At 36.2% G+C, this 27,028-nt stretch overlaps 1 protein-coding gene across 1 annotated transcript; it reads right to left on the bottom strand.

Annotated features, from left to right (window-relative positions):
• Positions 1–3,800: 3,800 nt before the first annotated feature.
• LOC124362870 lies at positions 3,801–24,894 on the bottom strand. The gene is made up of 2 exons (XM_046817737.1): positions 24,814–24,894; positions 3,801–5,716 (listed from the first exon to the last, which is right to left on the bottom strand). Exons 1-2 carry the CDS (start codon positions 24,820–24,822, stop codon positions 4,166–4,168), a joined length of 1,560 nt encoding a protein of 519 aa, XP_046673693.1. The 5' UTR covers positions 24,823–24,894; the 3' UTR covers positions 3,801–4,165.
• Between the last annotated feature and the right edge of the window lie 2,134 nt (positions 24,895–27,028).

Genomic DNA, 27,028 nt, shown 5'->3' with positions numbered 1-27,028 from the left:
AATTTAAGTAGATTATTATTGATCAACGTTAAGGAAAATGATAAACTGATAAATATGTACTTATTATCTTACAACTAAAACACATTGCTATAGTTACTGCTATTAAAGTCACACATAGACTTGCATTGTCTTGGTCTAGCTTGGGGCTTAAATTAATATTTTACATTATTTTAAATGAATGGAAATATAATGGCCATACAAAAGACAATCCCACCAAACTGCAAATTTGTAACGATCGAATTTCAGAGTTCGTCATTCAGCAAAAGTTCGAAACAAAGATAGTTTAAGAAAGGAAGAGCAATGGAAAATTTCTGACTACAAAGAAATCTTCCTTTAGCCCACTGGGATTGCGTGCGGTACAAGTGTGGCCACAAAAATCATGTTGTTGGAAATTCGATAATAATTTTAAAAACTACTCACAATTACTGAAATGACTGTAACTTCCAGAGGAATAAATACCTTTTTAGAACCTCCTTAGTTACTGATGCTGTAATCGTACAAAGAATTATTGACAGTAAAAGTACCGTTGGAATGGTAAAAACTAAAACCAACAAAGCAAGGGACAGTTATAGTTTTCCCTTTCGGTAAAAACTCCAGTTTCCCGTACGTGCACGGAAACCCGCTACAAACGGCATGACGTTATACAACACCCGGCGTCCTCGATTTGCCATTGTTTGAAACGTGACAGAAGAATGAATTAACGCTGTCAAGTGGACAGTTGCAGTCCATTAAGTCAGCTGATTATGAAAGGTCCTCAATCTCTGGGACAGCGCCATTGTTGCATCAGCTGACGCGCGGAACGGCAGGGTCACGTAGCGTCGCGTCGCCGCTGACGACCCCCTGCTGGAGAAAGCCCAACTTGCCTTATCAGTCGAGGAAAGTGGTCAGTTCCCGATCGGCCCCTGCTCTGCTCCACATTCCTCACGTGTTGCGTAATCCGTTGCGGAAACACGGACAAACACGACCGTTCGTAGCCACACCTGCGGCTTGTCGCGTCCATCGCGTAGTCTCACTCGGACGTGATCTGGATTCCTACCGACCTCGTTCCCCCAGAGGACACTTTATCGATGCGATAACCCCACCAAGTTGGCCAAGCTGTTATGTCAGCAAATTGGAACCTTCCATGGAACTTGTCGTGAAGAAGTTCTCGACCGACGCGACTTCGTCGTAACGCGTCGCGATCATTACAAAGTTGTAGTACAATTACTGATAGTTCCTTCGACTTTGAAATTTTTACTTTTTTATTCAAAATTTGATTAAGTAAACCGTACAAGTTAACATATACAAACATAGTTTACACATTTATTACGCTGTTAATTGTATGTTACAGCTATCTGTTGATACAGTTCTTATTAAATATTATTTTCATACTTGTTTCCTTTCTAAATACTATTTACTTCTACATTATACGTAATATTAATGTTTGCTTTGTATGTTAGACATTTTCTGAACTTTTCTGAAATTTTCTGGGAAGTTATTAAATCAATGATGGCTGTTTGAAAGAAATGGGCTTGATGAAATTATCCAATGATATAAAATGAACTAACATAAATTAAACCCCTTATCCGTTCAATCTAAGTTGGTCATATTTGGTTTGTAACGCATTGACACAATTAAAGTACTTGATCTAAAAGCGTATATATTAATAATAGCAGATTTTTGAAACCTTAAGCGTGGGATATTCCACCTATTACCCTTGTACCCTCAAAAAGGCACAGTTTTAAACTATCATTTTAAACACATTCGGTGTTCATGGAGGAAAAACTAACGAGTATGTTACAGATTTCGTTTTCCAGCTGATAGGTAACAGTTAATATTACAGCATACAATTGCGAATGAGTCACGTTTAAAATTTCATCCTTATTTCAAATAATGTAATAGCTTAAAATTTGTAGCTTTTAAGAACGTAATTACTACATACATTAATGAATTAACAAGACCACGATAACAGTGTACGAACATAATAAATCAAACTGCAGCGAATAATAATTAATTGATAAACCACCAGGTAAAAAACAAATAATAAATAAAAGCTGCAATCCACACACAACAGAGAGTAAAATCAGTGTACCCAACCAACACCATACAGAAAATAAACAATGTGTTTAAATAACGTTATAATTACCCAAAGATTTATCTTTTCTATAAATCTAAGATAATTGGAAAACAGGATTACCAATGCACAAACAAAAAATATTAAAAAAGTTTATCCAGTTAACATAATTTAAATAATAATTAAATTAGCACAGAAAGAGATATAAATATTAGAATAACTATTCTTGTAGCATTCTTTACTTTGTACATTATTTATTTGTTCACGAGTCTTACTCTGTGTGCTAGGAGTTTTTTCAATATTTTTTAAAAGTTGTCGGACTGAGCTATCCTTTTGATTAGCTAAGTTTTAAAACCTCTTACCTTACTAAAATTGGCAAAAGTTATGTTTGATTGTATTATAGTTTAGCGAACGCGTTTCATTTTACGTTCTGCACTGTACTCTTACTTAGCATCCGATATTAATTTGTATATTTTTAATCGTAAACGTCTTTATTACTTTAATTTAATTTTACATATTTAATAATGACTTACATGAACTACTTAAGTGAAATTAGAGTTTTAAATATGTTTAATGATATTGACATTTTTAAACTTCTAGAACGTTTAGATTGATACAAAATATAATAGTTCTTCATATTGAAACGATACAATTATCTTAAGACCTTTGTAATTACATTTGTCATGATATACTAGTTTTTATTACTTGGAGCAAAGCAGTTGTTTTCGGTGTGCAATCGTGTTTTACAAGTGAGGTAAAATCGAGTTTATAAAATACGTTTATGCGCACTTCTTTATCCTAGTGATGAACAAACCGGATGGAAAAAAAAATTAAACTTATACGTCTTACTTATTTTGTATTATATAATAAACTGAATATCGTCATATACTGTTAAATTTACGTAAGAAAAACAACTGTTATATACTTGTACTGTAACAATACGGCAGTTTGAGATTAGCGCACTAAAAAAAACCTTAAACTGTGTGCCAGTTTATTTCTTAGAACCCTGTTGAACAGCAACGAAAAGCAATCAATTCATGTACCAACTCAATTCAAGTATCAAAAACAGATGTTATTTATGCAGTACGATAAAGAGTGTGCTTTGCTGTTGATCTCTTTAAATTAATGACTCGAACTCTGACCTCCGAGACAAAGCGTGACAAACGATGTTTCAAATGAACCTCGACCAACCGTAAGTGCTATAATAATTAATTGAACGATTCAGACAGTTCCATTATCAAAGTAACATAAAGGCAATGTTATTATACTGGTGAACTTCTTGGGGTGCCGTGTCCTCGATACAGACAGATTTAGAAGAGGGTCAAAGGGTGGATCTCGTTCACCTCGACACACCTCCCGCTCTCCCTTCTCCCCTCTCGCCTGTACAGGTGGTCTGTGGGATCATATGTTTTGGTCTTCCCTAATATTGATAAACTAAATATAGAATTGTGAAGAGGTACAGTATCCTCACCTTACTCTCCTGTTCATAGTGAAGTTAAGAAGAGTAAAATACAGGTATAATCAAATATTTACAGTAGGAAGAATTTGTTCTTACATACCAGAAATACAACGTGTTGAAAATAAACTGTACAAGCAAATTAGACAATAATTATAATATCAGCTGCAATGTGTATAGATAAATTAATGATCATGAGTTTACAGATTTATTAGCTTGATATATATTTACTATAGTCTTATTGTGACGAAAACAGCTTACTTTGTTGGTTTTGTCAAATGAAACAGTAACAATATCAACAGTTATATAATTCACGTAATTATTTTACAATTAAATAAACAATCATGATCTAATCACTAAGGTCGAGTTTAGATGTGAATGAAGATACGAAGAGGAAGTGACTATCTGAAGGAATCTGATCTAAAAAAGAACTCAGGTATCGCAATAATTTTACACTTTCGCTCAGTAATATATACAAAGTCTTGGAAACATTGTAATAACTAACAATGACGTTTGTGTCTGGTGCGAGTCATGGGAGTTCTCCGCACGCTTCACTTGTTTCACTCACTGGCACCGCACTTTCACTCCAGGCTCCCACGCGTGTTGCGGACACTCGTGAGTTCGGCTTTGGCAACAGAGGTGTCGTCGTCGACTGGCTAGACCGTGAGGCTGTGCCCTCTGAGGAAGGCGTCTATCTGTCCGGCTGCCAAGTTATTGCTGCCCGCTTGCACCTGAGGGTTTACGTAGTAGTAAGACTGGACGCCCTGGGGCTGGTAGGAGAAGCGCGTGGGTTGCGCCCTCGCCGGTGCCGCCGACCTGGACGACTGAGGTTGAAACGTTTGTGGTTCCTGCTGCAGTAGACTGGAGGGGAAGCCCTGAGACTGAGAGAGTTGCCTGGGGTTCTCCAACCTCACCGAACTCGCTACAGGCTTCTGCTTCTTCTGCTGTTGTGCGAACAACTGTTGGGACTGTTGCAGCAGTTGGGCCTGGTTCTGTTGGAACAGTTGCTGCTGATATTGCAGAGGACCTTGAGATCCCAGGAAGGGGTTGGCGGAGAATGGGTTGTCCACGTAAGGCTGTAGTCTACCTCTCAGGTTGAGTTCTCCTCCCACAGTCTGAGGAAGCGCCTGGTAGAGGACGGTGTTATACTGGCCACTAGAAGGGTCGAAAACGAGCTCAGTGGAATAGATAGGGTCACTCGTCACGGCCTTGGAAGGCTTTGATGTTGTCGACACCACATTGTTTTCCAACTGGAATTTCTTGAACTCTTCATCAAAGTCAACGGGTGCAGCAGGTGTAGACAAGGATGTGGGGCGGATCTGCTTGGTGTAAGTAGTGGGTGTGGGAGTGGCGGTCACTTCCAGCAGCCGAGGACGATAAGTGGTCGCCGGTTCCACGGTTGCGGGTCTTGGGGTGATCCTGACCGCCTGAGGTTGTCTAGGAGGTGGCTGAGAGATGAATGCTGCCTTGGGTGACGGCGAGGGGCGGAACGCAGGCTGTGGTGCTGCGGTGCTCTGCGAGAAGGACGGTCTGTATGTAGGAGCTACAGGGCGGGCTCTGGCGGGATTCCTCACAGGTGCTCTGACCGGAATATTCTCTTCCTCCTCCTCTTCTTCTTGTGATGAAACAGTGTTATAGTTTTGGTGGAAGAACGTCGTAGGTGCTTGTGACTGAGGCCTAGGTCTCGCTACAGGTCGTCTCAGGGGGTAATTAGCATTTGCAGGAATATTCTCTTCTCCGCTGTCCGGAAGTTGTTGTTGTTCTTCCTCCTCCTGTACAGCGTTCGGGTCGCACGGGTTTCCGGAAACGTAGGTGAACTCTCTTTTGTTACCGTCGGGGTCGATGTACCCGTACTTTCCCCTGACGACGCAGTCTGTCCCTCTAGTCTCTTCCTTGAAGCTTCCGTCGGCCGCCTCATATCCGAAGGTGAATGAACCGTCGTCATTCAGTTTGTTGTAGTTTCTGATGGTCTGCACAGGAGGTTGTTTGGGACTATCAGGCTTGAATCGGGGATTGACCCTGGGTTGTCCACTGATCGCCCGACCGTACGTGTCTTGCCGGGAGACCAGGATAGGGCCGTCGTCATCCTCGGGCTGCTCGGCGTAGAACTCTGCCTGCCTGGTATCTTGGTCCAGGGGGGCGGAGACCGGGCGCACTCGCACTGTGCGGCTGCTGGCAGCTGCCACCAAAACTGACAGCCAAAGTAGCTGGAACAAGGAACAGTACTTCTATAAGCATACAATGAGTAAATCATACATATTATTGAGAAAAAAGTAAAAGAAATGAAATATCATGAAATTTAATATATCATACACTTAAGCGAGTTAAATATTTATTTATTAGATCAGATTTATAAAGAGGGTCATAACCTTAGTTTTATCAAAGTCAAACAAACAAAAACAATGATTTGAAAAACAGATTTTATTGCTTTTATTTCCTTTCTTTGTGACTCAATAAGGACACACGCTCATGCTGCAAACCCCTATGTGGAACAAAGCTATTAGCTTTGATCATTACACTACGCATTATCGCCGTGCAGGAGAATATCCTCCGGTACACGATCAGCTGCATAGAGGAAATGCCGAAGGGTGACTCTCAGGGTCGTATGTGCAGACTGTACCGAGGCCTTGGCCATTCGTTGTTGCCGTGACTGTACGCAATCCGGACAGCCTTACTTTTACTATTTCTACAGGCCAGCTTATTTTGTATTCCGAAGGAAATACGTCCGCAAAGGTAATAAAATGTGTAATTTGTTACAGAAAAGGAATTTTAGTTCACATAAGGACAAGGTGAAGAAACATATTATTAGAGCAAGTTTAATATACTACTTGCGTAGTGAGCAGCCATGATGGAAAACGGCGTAGGGTTGCTGAACAAAAAAGGTTTGTTCTTGCCGTATTCGTTTTTGACTTACCTTACCAATAAAGAATATTGTTATACAAGTTGCATTAGAGATAATTAACTGAGTAGCCTTATCTACAATTGGGAGGGATGACAAAGGAGTGAACTATCAGCCAAAAGTAAAGAGTTTTCAGGATCTTTGAAAACTTACACGACGTTCGGGTTGAATAGAAGTTTGGAATATTTAAATAGTAATAATATAACTTTAGTATTTTTGGTATAAAATCAATGTTTTTATAATGCGGCTAATTTTGGCCAGGATAAAAAATAGTATTAACTAGGACTTTCGGTATACTCGTACTAAGAAATATACAAAGAATTAGTAAATATCTTATTCTATTTATCTACATAGTTACATTTCATTATGGCCCACAAACAAATACATATTTTGTTATTGTCCAAGTTTCAAGTAGAATATATGACACCGATTAAAATTAAATATACTATAACTCCTTATGACCAGAATTAATTATATCAGTCCTGTTATCAGGGTTTGTAACTAACTCAATAAATAATCTAACGTAAATTTAATTTTAAAGCTGTGACCGACGAAGATAAATGAACTATGAGTGAGATATACAAAATGTTGTTCGGTTGGTATCGATGGTATTTCAATATGGTTGTGCATCTTTTTGAACTAGTGTCTGAACCTATACCACCAATGTGTCTCTTATAATTCGAAATTTCTTTTCAGAGTCAAGTATCTCAAACTAATTCTCAGTCTTGACAGTTATAACAACATAGACCATAACAGTTTACTTTTTAATTAAAAAAAATAATAATAATTACAATACTGCTACCATTTCATCTCGATAAAAAGAAAAAATATAATCCCTATACTTTAATTACGAAAATTGTTAGTGATCTGATTGGTGGAGAGGGTGAAGGAATATTCAGCCTTGTTGTTTTACTAGACTATCTGTATTAATTGACAAGTTGTTTACTCCATGATGAAATACTACTGGATATGTTTATATATCAGAAAAATACTTCATATTACCAGAATGGGTAGTGAGTAATTTTTATGCTTACTATAAAGTGGTTCAACCCAATTGTTCTACCTTTCACAAAGGTGCTCCTGACTTATTCATAGATGATTGTGATCTGAAATTGCCATGTGAGGTGGGTATATTGAATGAGACAGTTAGTCAAATCAACTTTGATTCAACAATATGAGCCAAGATGACAAACTCGACAAACAACTGTGTACGCGTATTTATTATCGTGGGCCAAACATTACCCTTCACACTCTAGGTAACTAGCAGATCAAGCTTTGTGGAACATTACAGTTTGTGGTAATGTGAATATTAGGGGCATCAAACAAGACTCAGTTTTATTGATCATACAGCCTACGCCACACATCGTGGTTTTGAGGAGACTAACGATCAAGTAGAGAAATATGCTTCAAGAGTCCACGGAGCTGCAAACATTGCAGGCACTTTATTGCCTGTGGTTTATTATTGTTGCTCCACATACTGTAATAACATCAAAAGGTTGCCTCAACCAGCTAGAACGTTTACTTTTGGTTTTAAAGAGACAGTCGGTTTGATGGAAATGATCCTGAAAAAGTCATTTATGTTTCGTTGAGCTTTATTATCTTCACCAGCAATTGTTCTATCTGGAAGAGGTTACTCAAAGAAGCTCCTTCTATGACCAAGTGATTGTTATTAATTTGTGACGTAATTATTTATTGGTTACGAGGCTTGAAATTGACTAAGTTATTCTTTTATACAGGCATGCACCAAGAAAGGCTTTACAAGCAAAGGTGTCATTGTTTATTATTTTTTGAAAGTGTCGGTCAACTGAACAAATTTCATATATAATTGGTCGCTTGTAACTTTCAAATATATAGTTCATTTCATTCTCAGCATGTCCTGTAGATAGAGGGAAGGACGGATAACCATAAATACATATTTACATTCCCTCCGTTAGGCAAAAGAAAAACTGTGTCAGCCTAGAGTCGTAGCCTTCAGTGACGCTCAGCCAGATCCCATGGTTGGACATGCATCATCATAGAACACATTCTAGTCTATGTAGAAATGAAGATCCATGCAAAATAGAGTCAAAAGATGAATCCTTTCTTGACATATCTTACACACAAAATCCGGTGCAGTGTTAAAATAATAAAAGTACTGTTGATCTAAGGAGGATATTATTTTAAGAAAAGAGTGCGTTGAAATCAAACCTTGTCACCGAGCGTTACCATTGGCTTACCACAATATTATTTTTACTCTATAAATGATTGGATTCAGTTTGTTTTGTTATTTTTGTGTTGCCATCGTGGTTATCCATGAGAACAATGGAAAAATATTCACTAACCCTCAGCCAAATACCATCATTGAACTCAGCGTTGTGAATACATAAATGAGGCTCAAGCTTCGCTAAAGCCAATAAATACAATGACGTTTCAGGATTTTCCAACAGCAGAAACGTGATGGTAGTGATTCAAGGTCATATGGTTGCTCACAATGGTATAGATCTGACGAAAGAACTATTTTAAAACATTTCAACCTCGAGTACTACCCAGCAGGGATCACTTCTGGCTGGTTTATACCTACCAGTTGAACCCACCACTGGGCACAGCAAAAACCGATGTGCCACTTCAATCTGGGCAACCTTATGGATGTCCAGTAGCGGCACATCACTAACCGCAAATTTCGGGATTCTGGGGTTCATGGGCAATTCGATAGGTCTAGTCTACTGTGGAAGATGACATTTGGAGTTGGTGGGGTTTGTTCCCTTACCTCAGAGGTTCTTGTTAACCTCAACAAGGGTGTTGCACCCCCTGCCTACTTTGACTGGAGAGGCTGGTTCAGAGCTGGCCTCCCCTTCTTCCGGGATGACTTTGAGATGTAGTGCCCTAATTCTTCCTCATGGATTTCGATAGGAGGCGGCCCCTACTCCCTAACCTTACCCATCCTGAATATCACTCCGGAAGCAGCGCAAAGGTTCTTACAGGGCTAAGTGCAATTTATAAGCTTCTTGTCCTAAGAAAAAAAAACCTCGAGTATTCAATGACAGAATATTTCCATACACATTTTCATCTATACATTTGTCTGCTTTTGGGCTGTGAGTACATTGGAATTTTCTAGAACCAATATATAAAGGATTTAACATGTTTTAGGTTCGAAAATAAGAAATCCTGTCCTATATTAGATTCAAACAAATTAAATACAAACATATTCTAAAAGCGCACATTAGCCCAGTGGAGACATTTTAGTTATACTCCTCCGGGACAAAATTTGTTACAACGTTCATCGCTTGCGGAAAGTTTGGTGCGTCAGTGAGTCTGTCGGTGAGGGTATTCAAACTTATTTCCTATTATAAAATATACTCAAAACTCATTTTCCTCAAAATATCCTCAATTTCAAAATTGTAATATAGTCTTTATACCTAGAACGTGATTACTTATTTTATAAATAGTTACACATTTTCAATCAACGTTTAATTATAGTATTTTTACACTGGATGAAAGAAAAATAATTTTATGTTGGATTTTGAGTGTACTTTGCTATTAAAGTTGTATTTAGGAGGTACTAGTTTGAAACCAAGTTTCCAAAATTCAAATAGAGTTATATAACTTGAAATACTACATCCAATCTCCGCTTCACTTCCATCTACAGAACTGCGATTATTACGAAACAGTTGAGGATGAAAAACTTGCTGTAACCCACATTCCTCTCGGTTCATCTTAAAGAACCCAAAACCATTACCAAACTGGATTTTTAATAGTCCAACAAGAATGAACCACATTCATAGCCCAAATTCCAAAATCCTGAGACGGTGCTTCCCAGATTACAGTCCAACGATGATGCTGGCTAATCAGAGTTAATATTCTGATTAACTCAGGCCAATAGGTCACGGCAAATGAGTTAACATTCTTAAGGACCTGTAAAGTTGTGTCAACATTTCGTTTGCAAAACTCCTTCAGATTAAGCCCAATATCCTTAATTTGCATAATGTACTGTTAAGTAATAGGATATACTTTTAGTAACACCAAATTCATAAACACAAAGTGAAAAAGTAGTTTCCATTTAATATAATTCAGAATTTAACTTTAGTTAGTGAAACTGGTATAGTATGTATGATTTTTTAACATTATAACCAATTGTTTCGTAACCAACCAGCTCTGAACCCTCTCCAGTCAAAGCATGCAGGGGATGGAACACTCTTGTTGAGTATCAAGAACATCTGATACTTAGGGAACTAACCCCACCAACTCCAACAGTCATCTCCCTAATAAGATAAGACCTATCGAATTACCCTTGCACCCCAGAATCACATTTACGGTTAGTGATGTGCAGCTTCTGGACATCCAAAAGGTTGCCCAGATTTAAGTGACACATCGGTTTTTGCTGTGCCCAGTGGTAGATTCATCTGGAAGGTATAAACCAGCTAGATATGATTCCTGCTGGGTAGCCTTTATTCCTCACGATCCATATTAATTTATTTCCAAAAAGTGTCACGTCTAAACCTTTTAACCGTAAAGTCAAGTCAAAATTGTTCAAGTACGTGTAATTTAACAACACAATACTTTGACATCAGTATGCATTACATTTTTATGTAGTTAATTTGTGTAATAAGAACACTTAATATTTTTTATAAATGTCTTTTAATTATTAGCGTAACGGTAATATTTATTGATAACTAATTAGAGCAAGGTTTAAATCTCAACTGCTGACAGTTGTGTTAACACAAATACTATACGGCAGGGATACAAGCCTAAAGCAATCTTGAGCGAAGATTGAATATTGCAAATTCAGTGATAAAAATATCAAGGCAGTGACATATCCGTAGTGGCGTGTACACAATATCTCTTGAAAGAATGGCGAGTTTGAGTGTACGGTGAAATCAGGTTTATCCGTATGCCGCCATGTTGAGATAGGTCTGCCAGCGAAGCCAATGAGTTTTATAGAACTATTTATGAGACGTGGAAAATAACGGTGCCAATGAATGTAGTGTATTTCGAAGAATTTTGTACGCGAAGTTGGTCGTGGGCGTGTACAAATTCCAGGCTAGTATTAGGTTTACCGGACATGACATTTATCCTGGTAAGAAAGAAGAAAACTAACAATATTGTTAACTAATTTTCGTAGTTATAACAAAAATTTGCGCCTTTCTTGAAAAACGTTTTTTGATAACTCATTAAAAATAGATTAAAGTTATGGTACTATTGTGATACAATTGTAAAAATACTCAAATATAGTTTAACTAAATATTTGTATAAACAATAAATGTTTTGGTCATTGGTTACTTTTTATTGTATAAAAATAATGATGGCCACCTTGATAAAATGTATTGCATTTTAATCTAATTCCTTTATGGATTTTAGCATAATTGGTCTTCAGTGATCTGATCTCAGATGAGTATTAGAGTAGCTAATGAATGACCGCAAAACACTATTATACAAGTATTAAGGCCCATTATAGATCTTATACTAGGTTACATAATATGTTTAATTTAAAGTTGTTCATCTCATTAACTGCCCATTAGGTTGTTGATTGCTTGTAGTTTGAGAGTTATTTTCCAGGATTCTCAGACATCGATTTGAACTAGTATTAACGTATATTATACCTCTTTATACCTATAATTTAAACAGAGTTGTATACAAAAAATAAAGAAATGATTTTATGGCTATAACACTGATGTATTATTACACATGTAAATGTGCAATAGAACAAGTGTTTTCTTTAAATTACACGATTTTCATGTCATTATTTTCAATATTACCAACTAAGCTCCAAATAATTATTTTTTCTTAATTATAAATGTATTAAGTTTTCTCTAATAACGTTCCTGACCGATAACTTTAGATCTAATATAAAATTAATTTAGTTTTTCTGTAGCTTCTTATTTCTTGCATAATATTTGTATTGGTAATGTTTGATACGAGAAGTACTTGTAATTGAACTTATTTCAGAAGGATATTTTGAGTTATTATTTATTTTTATTTGAAGTTAATTGATAGTAGGATCTAGATATTGATTGATTAGATTTAATATTTAATATAAATCTGCTTGCAAGTCAATCCTAAATGTAGTCCTTAGTGGTAAGCAAGTTAAATAAATAAACATTCAAATAATTTTCTAAATGACAGTTTATTTTCATAAGTGAGACCAACCACGCACAACCTTCTGATTCTCACTGATCAAAGCTTTTGACCTCCAGAGGGTCGGGGACAAAACCATGAAACATGCTGTTTACGTTTAGATTGTAGTTAGTTTGTAAATTAATTTGGAGGTTCATTCAAATTGAGCCTTGTTATCCTTGTAAATTGAATTGAAATACGATTGTTATTTAACACAATTTCAAATAATTGTATTTTTTTTAACTTTTTTTAGATTTGTTATTTAAATTTGATCTATTTTAGATATTACATCAATTTTAATCAAACTTTATCATTCATCATATATGTTTATACTTGTATTTATTATTGATTGCACTGTTTTTATTTGTAAAATCAGTTTTTGTGATAAAAAGCATGCAATGTAAAGGAGTTTTTTAATTTCACATATGGATGTTTTGTGTAAAGTTTATCACCTAGAAATAAAATTGTACTACTTGAAAGTAATATACTATTCCTTACATTATTCGAATTGAAATAATATTGAATATTGTTGATATGATACTAGTATGAAATCAATATTCCAATAGAAAAATAAGAATTGAACCGGATACCTAATTTATTATATTACATGATTTAATTCAATTATGATTACATGATTGTGGTTATAACCGAACAAGAGCTACTTTTAAAGCATGGAGAAATTATTAGGGTATAAATTCGGAAATCTGCAACAATCTTACAATAAATACAACTCAAACTATAGGCAAAAGGCAAGGAAATAAATATTGTAATCTAATTGGTTGAAAAGATAGAATATTATTATTGTTTGGATATAAAGGTATTAAAATGAGCACATACGGGAAGGTAAATCAGAAACAAAAAAGATCATTGCAAGATAAAAGAGGAATCAAAATTGAGGTGTATCGCAATAAATAATCAATTCAACACTTTAAAATCACATGTCTTTGATTTTTGATTAAGTGAAAGCAGTTTCGGGTTTCCCGATTGTAAACGGCGATGTGATAACAGAGTAGTTAGTGATAACCGTAATCATCGGGACCGGGCGGCCTTGGGCAGAATCACTAGGAAACGCAAGGAGGACGTCAACATTCCATCTCGGTGTCTAGTGTTGTATAAACTGTTCTACTTTCCATCAGTAATAATCCTGACGGTAATATACTCCCGTGCTGAATATATGAGGCCACTCATAATAACATTTCCTACATATCGGGGCATATTAGGAATTGCTTCCTTCTGCGATAACTATCCATCGCTTAGGTGGTGCAATATAATTTGGGTTTGCAAAGTATGTTTTATGTTAAATTAATCGCTCTATGAGATAAGTTCCCTGAATACAGAAAAAAGGTCGACATTTTATCACTACACGTAACTACTACACAGGCATTTATATTAGGAAATTTAGAGATTATGTCATCAAGCCTACATAAAAAACGGCTGAGAATAAAAATGTGAAATTTTGACATCATGCACATGCGTTATAGTTCCAGAGAGAGACATGATTTTATCTATAAAAAAATTAGTTTTGTTAAAGAAAAAAATATTTAAAATATGTTGCTGTCTTAAATTATATTTATTTCAACGTCATTTCCTTGAGTCATAAATTAATTAAACATGTGACCCCCTGAAACTATATTTCATGAATATACTCGTAGCAAAAATTTTACATTTTTATCTTTCGTCTTTAGTTTGGGCCTGATTACAAATTGCCAAAATTGTCTATATGAAAAGACTGTAATTTCACGTATTGCGATAAAAGAATATTTCTCACTTTATATATCCAGAAAAGTTTTCCTTAAAAAAGTGATTTTAATGAAAGAAAATATTTTCCAAGTTGAAAATAGGTTAAACCACCTTAAGGAAGGCATGTCCTTATTAATTGTTCAATCACTAATCTAAACAAATACCCACCATCTAAAAGACCTACAGATAGTATAGAAACATACTAGAGAGAGAGAGAGTCATAGTCTATATAATAGTTGAAGGTTATTGCAAATAAAAAAAAAACTGTTGGAAATTGAAAATAACTCAAAGATACTAGTGTGCGCTAGATTTTAGTTAACTTCTGTTAGGTGACCAGAAAGGACCAAATGTCTTTCAATAACTTTTGTTAGAAACCAAAGATTCTGTCTATCGAAAGAGTAAATAAACTAGTCGGAGAATGGAAATCATAAACCAGTTTCAAGTACTTGCAGATTAAAAGAGTACACCAATAAATAAAACATTTTTTACACAGTTTTAATGTCGGTACATGATAATTACTGCATTGTTTACAAACATTATTTTATGCCTCAGACAAAGGAAAGATGCAGTCTTTACAGTGGAAATTGCGAGACACCATCCTTTGTGTGCAGGGGCGTGCCTGCAGACTGCAGACCACAGTCTGTAACCTACAGTATAGGTGTAGGTGTGAATGTACTGAGGTGTGGTCAGGTCCAAGGGTGCTTGACACGACTCTCGAGGTAGGAGACTTCATCAATCACTATCATACTGTCATTGTTCTGTCAGCGGCGCAATAAAATCTTCAAGGTTAGCAGTCTCAATTTTATTGTCAACGTAGTAAAAATATTTAAAATGCTTCATCACACTACCACCATGGCTTGACGAAATAAAAAGTTCGCCCAATATTTGTAATGCAAAGTGCTTAGCTTAAAAATATGAATACATTGTTGGATGCTGGAATACATATTTTTGAAATGTTATGAACAACTGAGATAAGTACAATTAAAGTGCAAGAATGTACAGTTGATCAGTAAAAATGTTTAAATAAACTGAATGCAATCCAAAAAACACAATTTCACTCATAAAAGAAGTGAAGATGAATTGATCAATGATTTTGGAATACTATACGGATTATAGATCTAAGAACATATAAGATTGCAGATACGCAGAATACACGACATAGTTGATAATGTTATAGCCAAACAGAAGACCATCAAAAAATTGGTATAAATATTTAACAGTGGAGAGTCGTATATCGTAAGCAGAAAGTCGAAGACTCCGTTTTAGGATAGAGGAAGTAACAATATTTTGCTCAGATATGTATGCCCACGATTATTCACCTAGTAATTTAACAGAGAAACCCATGATGATTCGTATCAGACAACTTGATTTAGACGACCTCGTCCCTCAGTGAAATCACTGGTGAAGTAACGAACGTGTCAAATAAGTAATCGTGTTGTCGATTTCCGAGTAACTACCTTGAGTAGGTAAGCGTGACATCACTCGCCGGTTCCCGGAGTCGGATCCTGTTACGCGGCGTCGTATCGGCCTGTTTGTTTATTGTGATCGGCGAACTGTGCCAAAGATGTCGGAATGTCGGTGGCCTCGTGCCGATATGAGAGCGGCGGTATCGGGCGTGTGAGGGCGAGGCGGCGGTGGAAGCGACGCAGCTGGCCCAACCGCTCAGCCCAACATTGTGCAACTCCTCCCAGGAGGGCCAGCACAATGAATATTGTAAGTTGGTCGGTATCGTTCGTTAGATCGGCCTTGGTGTGACGGTGGGCAGCAGCGGAGTAGACGTGAATCATCGGCGGCCTTGAGTGGTACAACAACCACTCTATCCTGGAGCACCCACTTACCAGGACCTATCTAAACCCATTCAGAGTTTCTTCCAGACAACGTATGCCTTCTCAACCAACTTCTCAATGGATCATTTGAGTTGAAACCCATTTTTAGTCAGATTTTTCGTTGAGACCACTCAAATTTGAAGTGTAATTCGTATGTATACCGGAGAGCGATGGCTGCTGAAGGATCACGGACCTTCGCCGACCAAAATGTTTTTGTGCGCACACACACATCTCATATGATCGGTCTTTCCTGTCAATCATGGATAGTTTTATCAATGTGTATTGATAAGTTTTATTAAATATTATTAAATTCAGTTAATTTTGTACGTATTGAGACTTCCTAACTAAGTAATGAAAATGAGTCTAACGATGATGAACTTATGAAAATAGTAAAGCAATTTATAAATGTATATGGTTATATTAATAATCATCACAATTGTTTCAAAAACACATTTATACTAATTTTATTTAGTCTCTCAATGCAGGTATTACATTTAGTAAAATTATATAGATTAAAAAGTGAAAATAGTTTCTTAAGCCATGATACCAATTGATGACTGATGTCTAAAGTTTCAGATAGATCTGCGGAAGATAGTTGTGTCCGTGTTTGTGTCGTGTGTCATGGTAAAGGATCAAACACAGTTTCAAATATAATGTAATAACCAAATCATCGATAAACACATGGTTTTGGTTTACACCAACCTTAAAACTATAACACCAAATTAATGCAGCTGTTACAAACAGTGATAAACCATCTTAATGTATGACGAGATAAAAGAAGAGCTCAAGAGGTTGTTAGAAGAAACTTGTACTAACCAGTTCTAATTTAATAAATTTATGTTTACAGGTGAATATGTCAAAATGTACACGCTTGATACGTATCAAACATCAAGCTATCTGCTGTATACCTATTAAAAGTTTAAAAGTGAAGATTGCTGGGTCTCTGGTGATTAAATCATCTTCTAACCAAACTGAGATAAATAGGGGAAAATACAAAAAGACAAAGTAATAGTCGTAACCTTGGCTCAGACAAGGTCAAATGCTTCGAGACTTATAATTAATCGTCTCGAATCCGCAAGTCACAAGTAAGGGATTGCGCTGATGACGTCCATTGTCTCGACGGGGACCGGAGTTCGGGTGACCTCCAAACACTGAATGTGGAACACGGTGTACCTAATCATCCTGTAGGCTAAATTGTCCTGTCCAAGTAAATGTCATTAAATTTCATAAGAAAACCACTAATTTTCTCAATCTGTCCTTTATACTTCTACTAAATGGAATTTATTTCGAATGTCATTGTCACGTAATGAAAGTACAGATAATGGGGTAAACGTTCTGTCCTTGCGTATGCATGTCGTTCAACGAAGCAAGATTCCGTCCTTTGAATCTCTCTTTCATACATTAAGGATTCAGACCTAAAAAATATATGATTCGATCTGAGATGTTTCTCCGCTTTTTCAACCGCACTCAACCCAAACGTAATTTAGGAACAAGATAAAAACCGTTGGTCACTTTCATGTCGCCAAACTCGTTCCATCGCAGACCGCGCAGTAAACCTGTTATCTCGTCTTGACTCGTCTTCGGCACCATTTTCAACTCTCACTTTCTTATTATACTCTTTGTGAAGGTCAACTGCAGCGATGGGTGTCAATTGTAAGCTTTCTTGACTGCTAAACTGTTCAAATTGCGTTCTCTCTTTACTGCTGCCGTGATGGCTTCAGATCTCATGGGAACTTCCAAATGGTTTCGCGCCAACTTGCTCTTGACTTAAAAATCCAACTGGTTCAACTTGGTGGGAAAGAGGGACAATAAACAAGGAGGAGGGTACCCCAGGAAGTGTGAGCTGCAGTGATGTAAGCAGGTGCACAATTATAACACAACTGAGCTCTAACTTTCGCTCGCGTGATACCCTACTCTACTCTACTCTAGTTCCAGGTGATCCTTTATTTGGCGAGTTACACAACTAGGACCGGGGCCGGACAATCCTCGAGCACGACCGACGCAACAATACCGCGTCCGCGTGCGTCTCAGGCGGCTAAATACAGACTTCACGTCTGGGCATGGGGAGGAGGTGGAGCACGATAAGGAAGGAAAGTCACTAGGACTCGCGAAGAACGGAATTTCCACGAGCGTTAAAAACGCAGTGAAATATTTAATGTATGTTTCTTTTGAGTTAATATAAAGTAAACTGAGGATAAATTATATAAAAACACAAGTACGTAAAGTATTCTCAGTAGATAAAGAATTTTTTCCTACGGTTTTGATGAAGAAACTTGTTCTCTTCCACACGTGTCCAGAGCCATATTTTGATCATCCTCATAGCCAACTGGCCTTTACGAGGATCAAACAGATTAAGGGGGAGAGTCGGTACAGTACGTGGTTGGTTGTACTGATAAGATTAAAAAATGGGTATAGGTTACTACTGTTAGATTTTGAGCCTTCGCTATCTCTAATTCAGACCCAATGTCCGACCTTATAGACCGTGAAGCCACAGGCTCTCTCTCAAATTCAAAAACATTGATTAATTTAATGATCAGTAAATTTTTTCATTTTATTTAATACTTGACAAAAGTATAAATAGAAAAAAAGAATGTTTATAAACCTTCAGTGGACAAGTAATACCTACTCTTGCAGGTGTTCCACTTGCATAAGTCAAGAAGCTGCTGCAAAACAACCACCAGCGTACAGTATTGTTATTACTCAGAGATGAGTCGCGGACTAATTTTCAGACTCTCCCAGAACCTATCATTAAAGTCCGTGTAATCAGCTAATATTTAGTAGTTACACGCCACTAATTATGGTTTCCAATCACCGTCCTGTCAGAGAGCGAGTGGTTGGGTACATGGGAGTGCGGCTGCATGGGTAGCGGCCCCGCGTGGGATATCCCAGGTTGCGACATGCTATAGGTCACTGTGTAAAGGTGAACTACATGGTACTGATTGTGCTATGCTGGCTTGCAGCTGCCGGGCCGGCAGCGATCTCGCAAAAACCACAATCAAACACTTCTTTCAGCCTCCGGCCACACGGTGCCGCACCGCGCCGCTTGCGATATTCCATCATCAAAGGCACTCTTCTTGGAATCGTTCGCGAAATTTTCTTTGTGCAAAAATTGCGTGCGTCCTTATCGGACTGTACTTTTCAAAAGACAAATTGATATTAAGCAAGACTGCTACATTATTGATCAGCGTAACGCGAAGTCAAAGATCAAATGGAAAGAGGGTTTGACCTCCGAGGTTAATGCGAGTTAGATAGAGCTGTTTGCATTAAGTGGGTAGTCTGGAGCACGAGAAACCTGTTTTGTCTCAGTGATAACAACACTTCGCTCCTAACCACAATCTGTGGTCGATATTTTCGAACGAGTTTATGAATCAGATTCTGATTTTATACAAGGGTCGGACTCAACTATGCTGCTACTCGAGAAACGTGCAATACACTAAAGCTTTAATATTAGCTAAATATTGAAGTTTTTAGCTAAAATATTTTGCTTTCTAGAAGTTGTTTAGGAACATCTATAACAAATATTAAAAGTACCGACTGCACATAATTATGATGTTTTGATTAAACTCCATTCACACAGGTCAGGGATTTTAGTGATAATCTACAAATTGTTCATGTCATTTGACATCCTGCAATATAAATCAAGTGCTCCCACAAATCCTTTTAAACCGAAAGTCCTTTCTCTTACTGACTTACTGGCAATCTGCTTATCGTGGCACTTAAACAAGAACTGGAAGAACCATGACTGAGAGGGAACAAGGTGAAGCCGTGTCGGATAAGTACAGGAGTTGTGCAAGGGGGAGAAACAAAGAGAGTGCAGATGAAAGGGATCACGACTGTGGCGACATCGCAGATATACACTCACTGGTACTATGAACTCCATGGTCCACTGGGCCATTGAATCACTGAGGAGTGTTACTGAAACCATGGAAGTAATACGAGTACAATATGTTCGCTTTTTATTGTTTACTTCGTGGTCCACTGGGGCATTGAATCAATGAGCAGTCTCACTGCATCCATGGAAGCGATACAATATGTTCACTCTCTATTATTTACAGCGTGGTCCACTGGGCCATTGAATCACTGAGGAGTGTTACTGAAACCATGGAAGTAATACGAGTACAATATGTTCGCTTTTTATTGTTTACTTCGTGGTCCACTGGGGCATTGAATCAATGAGCAGTCTCACTGCATCCATGGAAGCGATACAATATGTTCACTCTCTGTTATTTACTTCGTGATCCATTGGACCATTTATCACCGAGTACTCTCACTGCTTACATGCAGCTGCCACAGCAGGCACCATTCATAATGCTCTCTCTTGCAGAATTGCTTGATCCATTAACCAGTGATTCATTAATGGCACTCAGGCACCTAATATACGGTTTGCTCTAACTCAATTGCATTTTCTTCTGGATCACTGGCTTATAATTAAAAATCCGAATGAATTCAGACACCCAATTCTCAATTTTAGTTATCTATTTTGAAAGTATCTAATGTGATGTATTGTACTTTTGTTGAATTTAGGTGATTGATAAAGTTTGTTGTTATCTATTACTGTTGTGCTATGTCGTCTATTGGGTCATTGGATGTACAATGTTCGTTCTCTGTTAGTGATGTGAATGGATAATAAATCACTGTTAACTAATGTGATAAATTGAAGAGAAGAAACAGAAAAAATTCTTTTATTAAATTACACTCATAATAAATTATACCACCCCTTTCGATACAATATGCCCACTTAGTTATAACACTACTGATACGCACTGATATATATATATGATATGATATATCTCTCTGTGTTTTAATGACATGACCCTATTTTCTGTTGTATCGAAAATGGCGCTTTAGATAAATCTATATCACTAGGATTGGTCGGTATTATTGAATAATTTTCCTTTCAATCCAGGATATGAGTAGTATTAAACAAGTCTTCCGACCAAAACGACAATTAAAAATACAAATATAAATTCTGTTTCTAAACTCATGTTCATTTGGATGCGGTTAACTCCATATATGTACCAAACAATGTATTTGCTGTATTCAAGTATGCCATTGCATTTACCTTGATAAACTTCAATGTCTTGTTGGAATCTGGATAAGTGCTTTCTCTAGTATTTTTATGTTGTGGTGAATGTTTAGCATTTAAAACAAATTGCCTTTTTGCTACTCTCAACATTATCACAGTTATCAACTCGATAAAGTAATTCTGCGAAATCTTAACTTGACGAAATACTCTTTCATCTTTAACTCTATGCTGGACGCATCAATTCAAGAGTGTATTACTGGTCACTTTCTAGTTTTCATCATTCCTGGGTCGATATGAGGCATTTGGAAAAATCGTGTGAATAAAAATCGTGCTATATACTGATTATTAGGGGGGGGGGGGTGTAGTGGGTTCATAAAATCTCTACCAGACGGACAGGTTTGGACTTCAAACGTCACGTCCTGCTCAGGAATCTATCACACGACTTCTTTATACTGTCCTTGGACTGTGTGCTCGGTCCTTTCACGCTTCACTGCACAGTCTCCTAAGAGGAGTAAGTAAGAGAAGAGGAAGGCTACAAGTAGATGTCCATTCCGGGATCGTCTGCTATTTGTCGAGGTCTGCAGCTCATGGAATTCAAATGAACTCATTGTGGTCTCTACAAGGGCTACATTGTATTGTAAGTGCAGCTTGAGCAGATGCTGGTTGGACCGTTTTGTGGTTATTTTTTTACTTGTGTGAGTTTGTCAGTGGAGTATATGTTTGGAGTGACTTACAATAGTGGTCAAGAGCCTAGGGTAAACCAGTAATTTGACGCTTGTTGACCTCAAACGTTTACTGGTGAGGCTAATGACTTCGTTCTTAATCGTTCAAGAGTACTTGATGCACAATTTTGTCTTTTCAGAGCATTTAGTATTCACTCAGCTGATAAGATTATGATACAGAACAGCCATACGAACATTAGTTAATAAAGGTTTATTAACAGAAATTCAGAGGCTGTGCCTTGTCAGCCTATTCATTCAGCACCCACCCCACGTGAAAGTGGACTTGGGTTAATTTATGTTACTAACAAAGTTAAAAGTCCTCTCACTTTCATATGCACTGTATATAATACCTCAGATATTTTGGTAAGGTTGTATTTACATTTCATCAGTTGCATTGTTAATAATGTTTCACAAAATTGTAGACTGATTGTACGAAAATAAAAAAAAGTAATCTTTGTATAGTTTCATTTAAGAACCTATGAGTTAATAATTTTGACCAGCTCTCAAAGAGCAAGACATACCTTATAGTTTTTGAAGCCATAAGGCCACCAGATATCGTATTTCTTTTATGCTGTAATAATGTTTACTATTTTTCGGATCCTCAAAGCTTAAATATTTTTCATGTCACACTAATAAATAAATATCATAAATTAAAAAGTATACTCAAATTAGAGTATAAGTTTTATCTACTGGAATTATAAAAGTAAATAAATATCCAATAATTGTGTCCCAGCCCCTTTTTTCCGGAAAAAATGTGTACTACTGGTAGTTATTGAGCTACAACTACCAAGACTGCTTCAAGTAATATGTTGTAACTGAGAGAAATAATAACTAGGGAGTCAAATAACAAAATACAGGACTGATAACAATGGAGCGAGTTAGATAATCGCACGGTTGAGAAGTCAGAATAAGCGGAGCATCGATGTCGATGCGAGCGAGAAATGACGACAGACGGGGAGGGCCGTGAGAGGGTCGGCGTGCTCCAGCGCGGCCCTGGAGGCTCCAGAGGCCAGCCGACGGAGATACGGCGGTAGATGACTAGACCTGGAGTCTGGAGGTCGATATGGTGTCATGGAAATTAGAACGAGCTGTATTGTTACAACGAGCGAGAGTGAAATAGACAGTTCTCATCATCTTCAAATATGATGAGATGATCATTATGTCATTCTTTCTGGAATCTGACGCTATCACAGACTTGACACCTGGAATCATGTCATCTGAAGTGCTAAAAAAAGTCAGTAACGAAGAAGGCCAAAATTAAATCTTTTTATTGTTTTGACATCAGAGACACCTAGTCAATAAAATATAGAGTAACATAGATGAAATGGTATTCTCATTATCTCATCATGTGCACAAAAGTGCACCATTATGTTTTAGACACGATCCTAAAACACGGTGGATCAGCCTCTCTATACTTAACATAGCTATGGTGGGAAGGGTTGATTCAATGTGAATGTTGAATTTGGCTCCAGTTCACCTTTTTCTTAGTGCAGTGTCTGAAACCTGACGTCACAGACTCCTAGAGTCATGTTCGTCTGAAAAGGTCCAAACAAGTCGGCCAATCTTCTCACCGTAGCTACATTGTAATTAAGCTGCTTATTATACTTCCAGAGGATTTGTCTTAATTCCCAACTGAGTCCACAAATTACAGACTGTAAATTATGTAACCGTACTTAAAAGGGACATGAAATTAATTCGTAGTAAACATTATACATTGCAACATCCATCGCCTGAGCATAAATGGTGAAATACCAAACTATACTAACATAAACAGTTTATGGGGGTTGTTTACAAAGCCAACAGTAAAATTTCATTGTGTCAACACTTACTACTAACTGCAATTGTTTTGTACATTGCTGTTCAGTATAGAACGTTGACTGTAATCTTAAACTGAATTTGAAAGTTGTGTGCAGAATTGAGTTTAATAGTTCTATTATATTTTGAGTTTAATACATAGCAGTCAATGTATTTTATTAATTTAAACTTTGAAAGTATTTATTTTAATATAATCAATCATGTGAAATTTTTACATGTATTTGTATTTTACTCATTCACATGTCTACTTCAAATTCCAGCACTTCACGGAATTGAATTAGAGATTTAGTTGTATTACATAAACAGTATAGTTACGGTAAAATACTTTTGTGCTCAGGTGTAAAACGTCTCCTACACAACATACACAAGTTATAAACTTCTAATTAGCCTTCATTAAATTGTTTTTACCCATGCATATATCACCTGAAAAAAGAAATCGACGTTTAAAAATGTGCTGAAAAGTTAATTTAATATAAATTTATTATATTTTATAAAAATAAGTTTTCAATCATAAAATAACCAATCAATACAAAATAGGTACAACAAGTAACAATAATTTGCAATAACTCAGTAGTAGAAACATATTAGTTGTAAACTGCAAACCATACATGTAAATTGAAATCCGGTTTAGCGTTTTTGACTATTAGTACCATTATTATCAATGCCACACATCGTAATGTTTCAAATATAGCTAATTTATATTCAAATTGCACATTTAGTTCAATTTTGGTTGTGTCAACCATAACGTTATCAAAGCTGCAATGTTTTGTCCCAAGTCACAATACAAATAAATATTATAAATGAAAACGTCTAATAAATATTTGAAATAATAAAAATGTTCTCATATTGTTTGTACAGGCTTTTGAAAAAAGAGTTGATTTCAAAAATAATATAAAATAAAACATTCAACAAGGTGTCACTTTAAATTAAATATTTTTATCCATGGAAAAATCTGCTATTCAAAAATTTATAAATACATCATCATTGAGACGTTTTTTCCCAAGACAATTCGTACTACGTCTAATTTAAAAAATTACAATTCACGAATATAACTCTAATTATCAGTGGAAATTTACGGTTCTAATATTATACTCACTATACATTTAATAGTTTACTAACTAAAGCTATTCAAAAATTCCTTAATATAATAAAAAACTGAATGAATGGAAAATGCAAGTATACTGACCGTACGCATGTCTACTCCAATCACTGGCACTAACACAAATACAGCTGCGCGGGCTGACAGGCAGCTTATACCTACCTCCCGCCTTTCTCCCCCCTCACTGTCCTGGCATATCCTCTCTACATATTGATACGCTTTTGATTTTAAAACTATTTTAAACGGGATTAATTCAGTTAAGTTTCAATAATATTTATTTGATTATTTCACAGAGCCTAAAGAGGTTTACAAATTTGAGAGATAATTTATTTTACAAAAAAAATCTTAAAGTGAAAAGACAATAATTCAAAGTGGTCCAAAAATGGTGAAAATTGATTTTTAGTAATATTGCTTCTTTACTAATGAAAGTGTTCTAATTTAAGGTTTTAATATTTGTGTTTGACAGGAGAATGAGTTTTTGTGAATGTGCCTCAAGCAATCTGTGTCTCATTTATGACTATACAGTATGATTTTGAAAATGTCCTTTGTATTCTTTAAGTAATGTAAATGTCTAATCTGTTTGTCTTTGAAGGTCGTTCTCTTTTCTTCAGACTCAACTTTAGATATTTATTTACCAAATATTGTTGATATAGATTTTAATAAATATTTTAACTATTTTGAAATCTGGTATAGCCTACATAATTTTTGAGAGAAATTAAGGCCACAAACATCGTGATATAATCTCTACATAAAACAAAGTTTCGTGGAATTTAACTCAATAATTAATTTGAAACTTTTGTCATTTCTGACAAAATTAATTTTTTGTCATTGGCTATAAATGTTTAAAAATTAAAAAACTGCAGTCCAAAATTACATAAAAAGAGTATCAATCAGTTTTAAAACTCGGTGAACGAGTATTCAAATAATCATTGATTTAGGACATGCTTATTCGAGCGTCTAGCGAAGCCTCTCCCACCAGTTGATGACGAAAATCCGATTTCTGGTCGTCTGTGTGCCCAATACCTGTCAAACGAGTTGACTTACTAAGTTGGAATTCAGTGTGGAATTCTACATATACTATATTTCACATTTGTATTACAAAATCGTAAACCAATTGAAACCAATCGTTCATTGGTAGTGCCAATGTATGTCTTCCAAACATTTTAACATTCTTCTTTGTTAAATAAAACATTACTGTTTATTGGTTATTAATTTTTTATTGTTAAATAAACTAACTGAGTCATTAATTATTGATTCTAGAAATTTATAATATAATTTCTGTCTACTTCTGTACAGAAGATGTACAAGGAAATATGTATTTTTTAAATACATTAATTGAATAATTGAGCGTATAGCAGTGTGCAATTGATGAAATCAGATTTATACTTTTATTTATTATTACCTTTTTGTACGATAACATTAGTACGAGTTAGACGGCTGAAATTTGATGTGCAAAGTCGCCTCTACTATCTCTATAACACGGTAGAGGTGCAATACACCATGCATATTTAAAGGCTTCGCTGAAGTTGCAGGCAAAATTTCAACTCATCTCATTCTCGAGAAGTTCTGCGGACAAAAAGACATTCAAACAAAAAAGACATTGACACAAAAATGACGTCATTGTTGTAGAAATACAGTATCATGCAAAATTTATCAGTGTTTAAATAATACAAGTCTACAATTCAAGTTACATTGCAATGATTTATGTGTAGGGATAATTAGGTTGCACGTGTTAATATGTCACATATATTTGAATATCTTATGGATGTATTGATTTTTTTACAAATTTATTTATTCGGCTATTTTCTAATTTCTATCATTGTTACCCATTAGACCAATGTAAAAATATTAGCTAACGCTCAGTCAAATCCCATGGAGTGACATGCACCACCATCAAACTTAGTGTTCCTCATGAAGATATGAATCTTCATATACAATTTTATAGGTCAGTTTGTTTTCGAGTTATCGTGTGAACAGACAGAAATAAAATCTTTCCAACCTCACAAGTGATAAGCTTCGCTAACGCTCAGCCAGTGATACTGATAATGCTAGACATCGGAACCATTGGCAGTCTCTTTCCGGACCTGGATATAAAGCGAACTCGAAACCTCACATCGTGAACAGTGAGTCTACTCTTGTTACTTACTGTACTTAACGCTGGTTTATTACCGCTCCAGTAGTGGAATTTGTACCTAGAGTGAGTAAAAATAATTGTGTTATGGATTTAAAATTCAAATATCCCTTCCATCACATTATTGTTTTCCAAATCTCGAGGTATTAAATACTTTTTATATTGTAAATA

This window comes from Homalodisca vitripennis, chromosome 5 (genome assembly GCF_021130785.1).
Source record: "Homalodisca vitripennis isolate AUS2020 chromosome 5, UT_GWSS_2.1, whole genome shotgun sequence".
In the NCBI taxonomy this organism is placed as follows: Eukaryota; Metazoa; Arthropoda; class Insecta; order Hemiptera; family Cicadellidae; genus Homalodisca; species Homalodisca vitripennis.
Note: the sequence above shows the minus strand (reverse complement) of the source record. Positions and strands in the feature narration are given on the sequence as shown.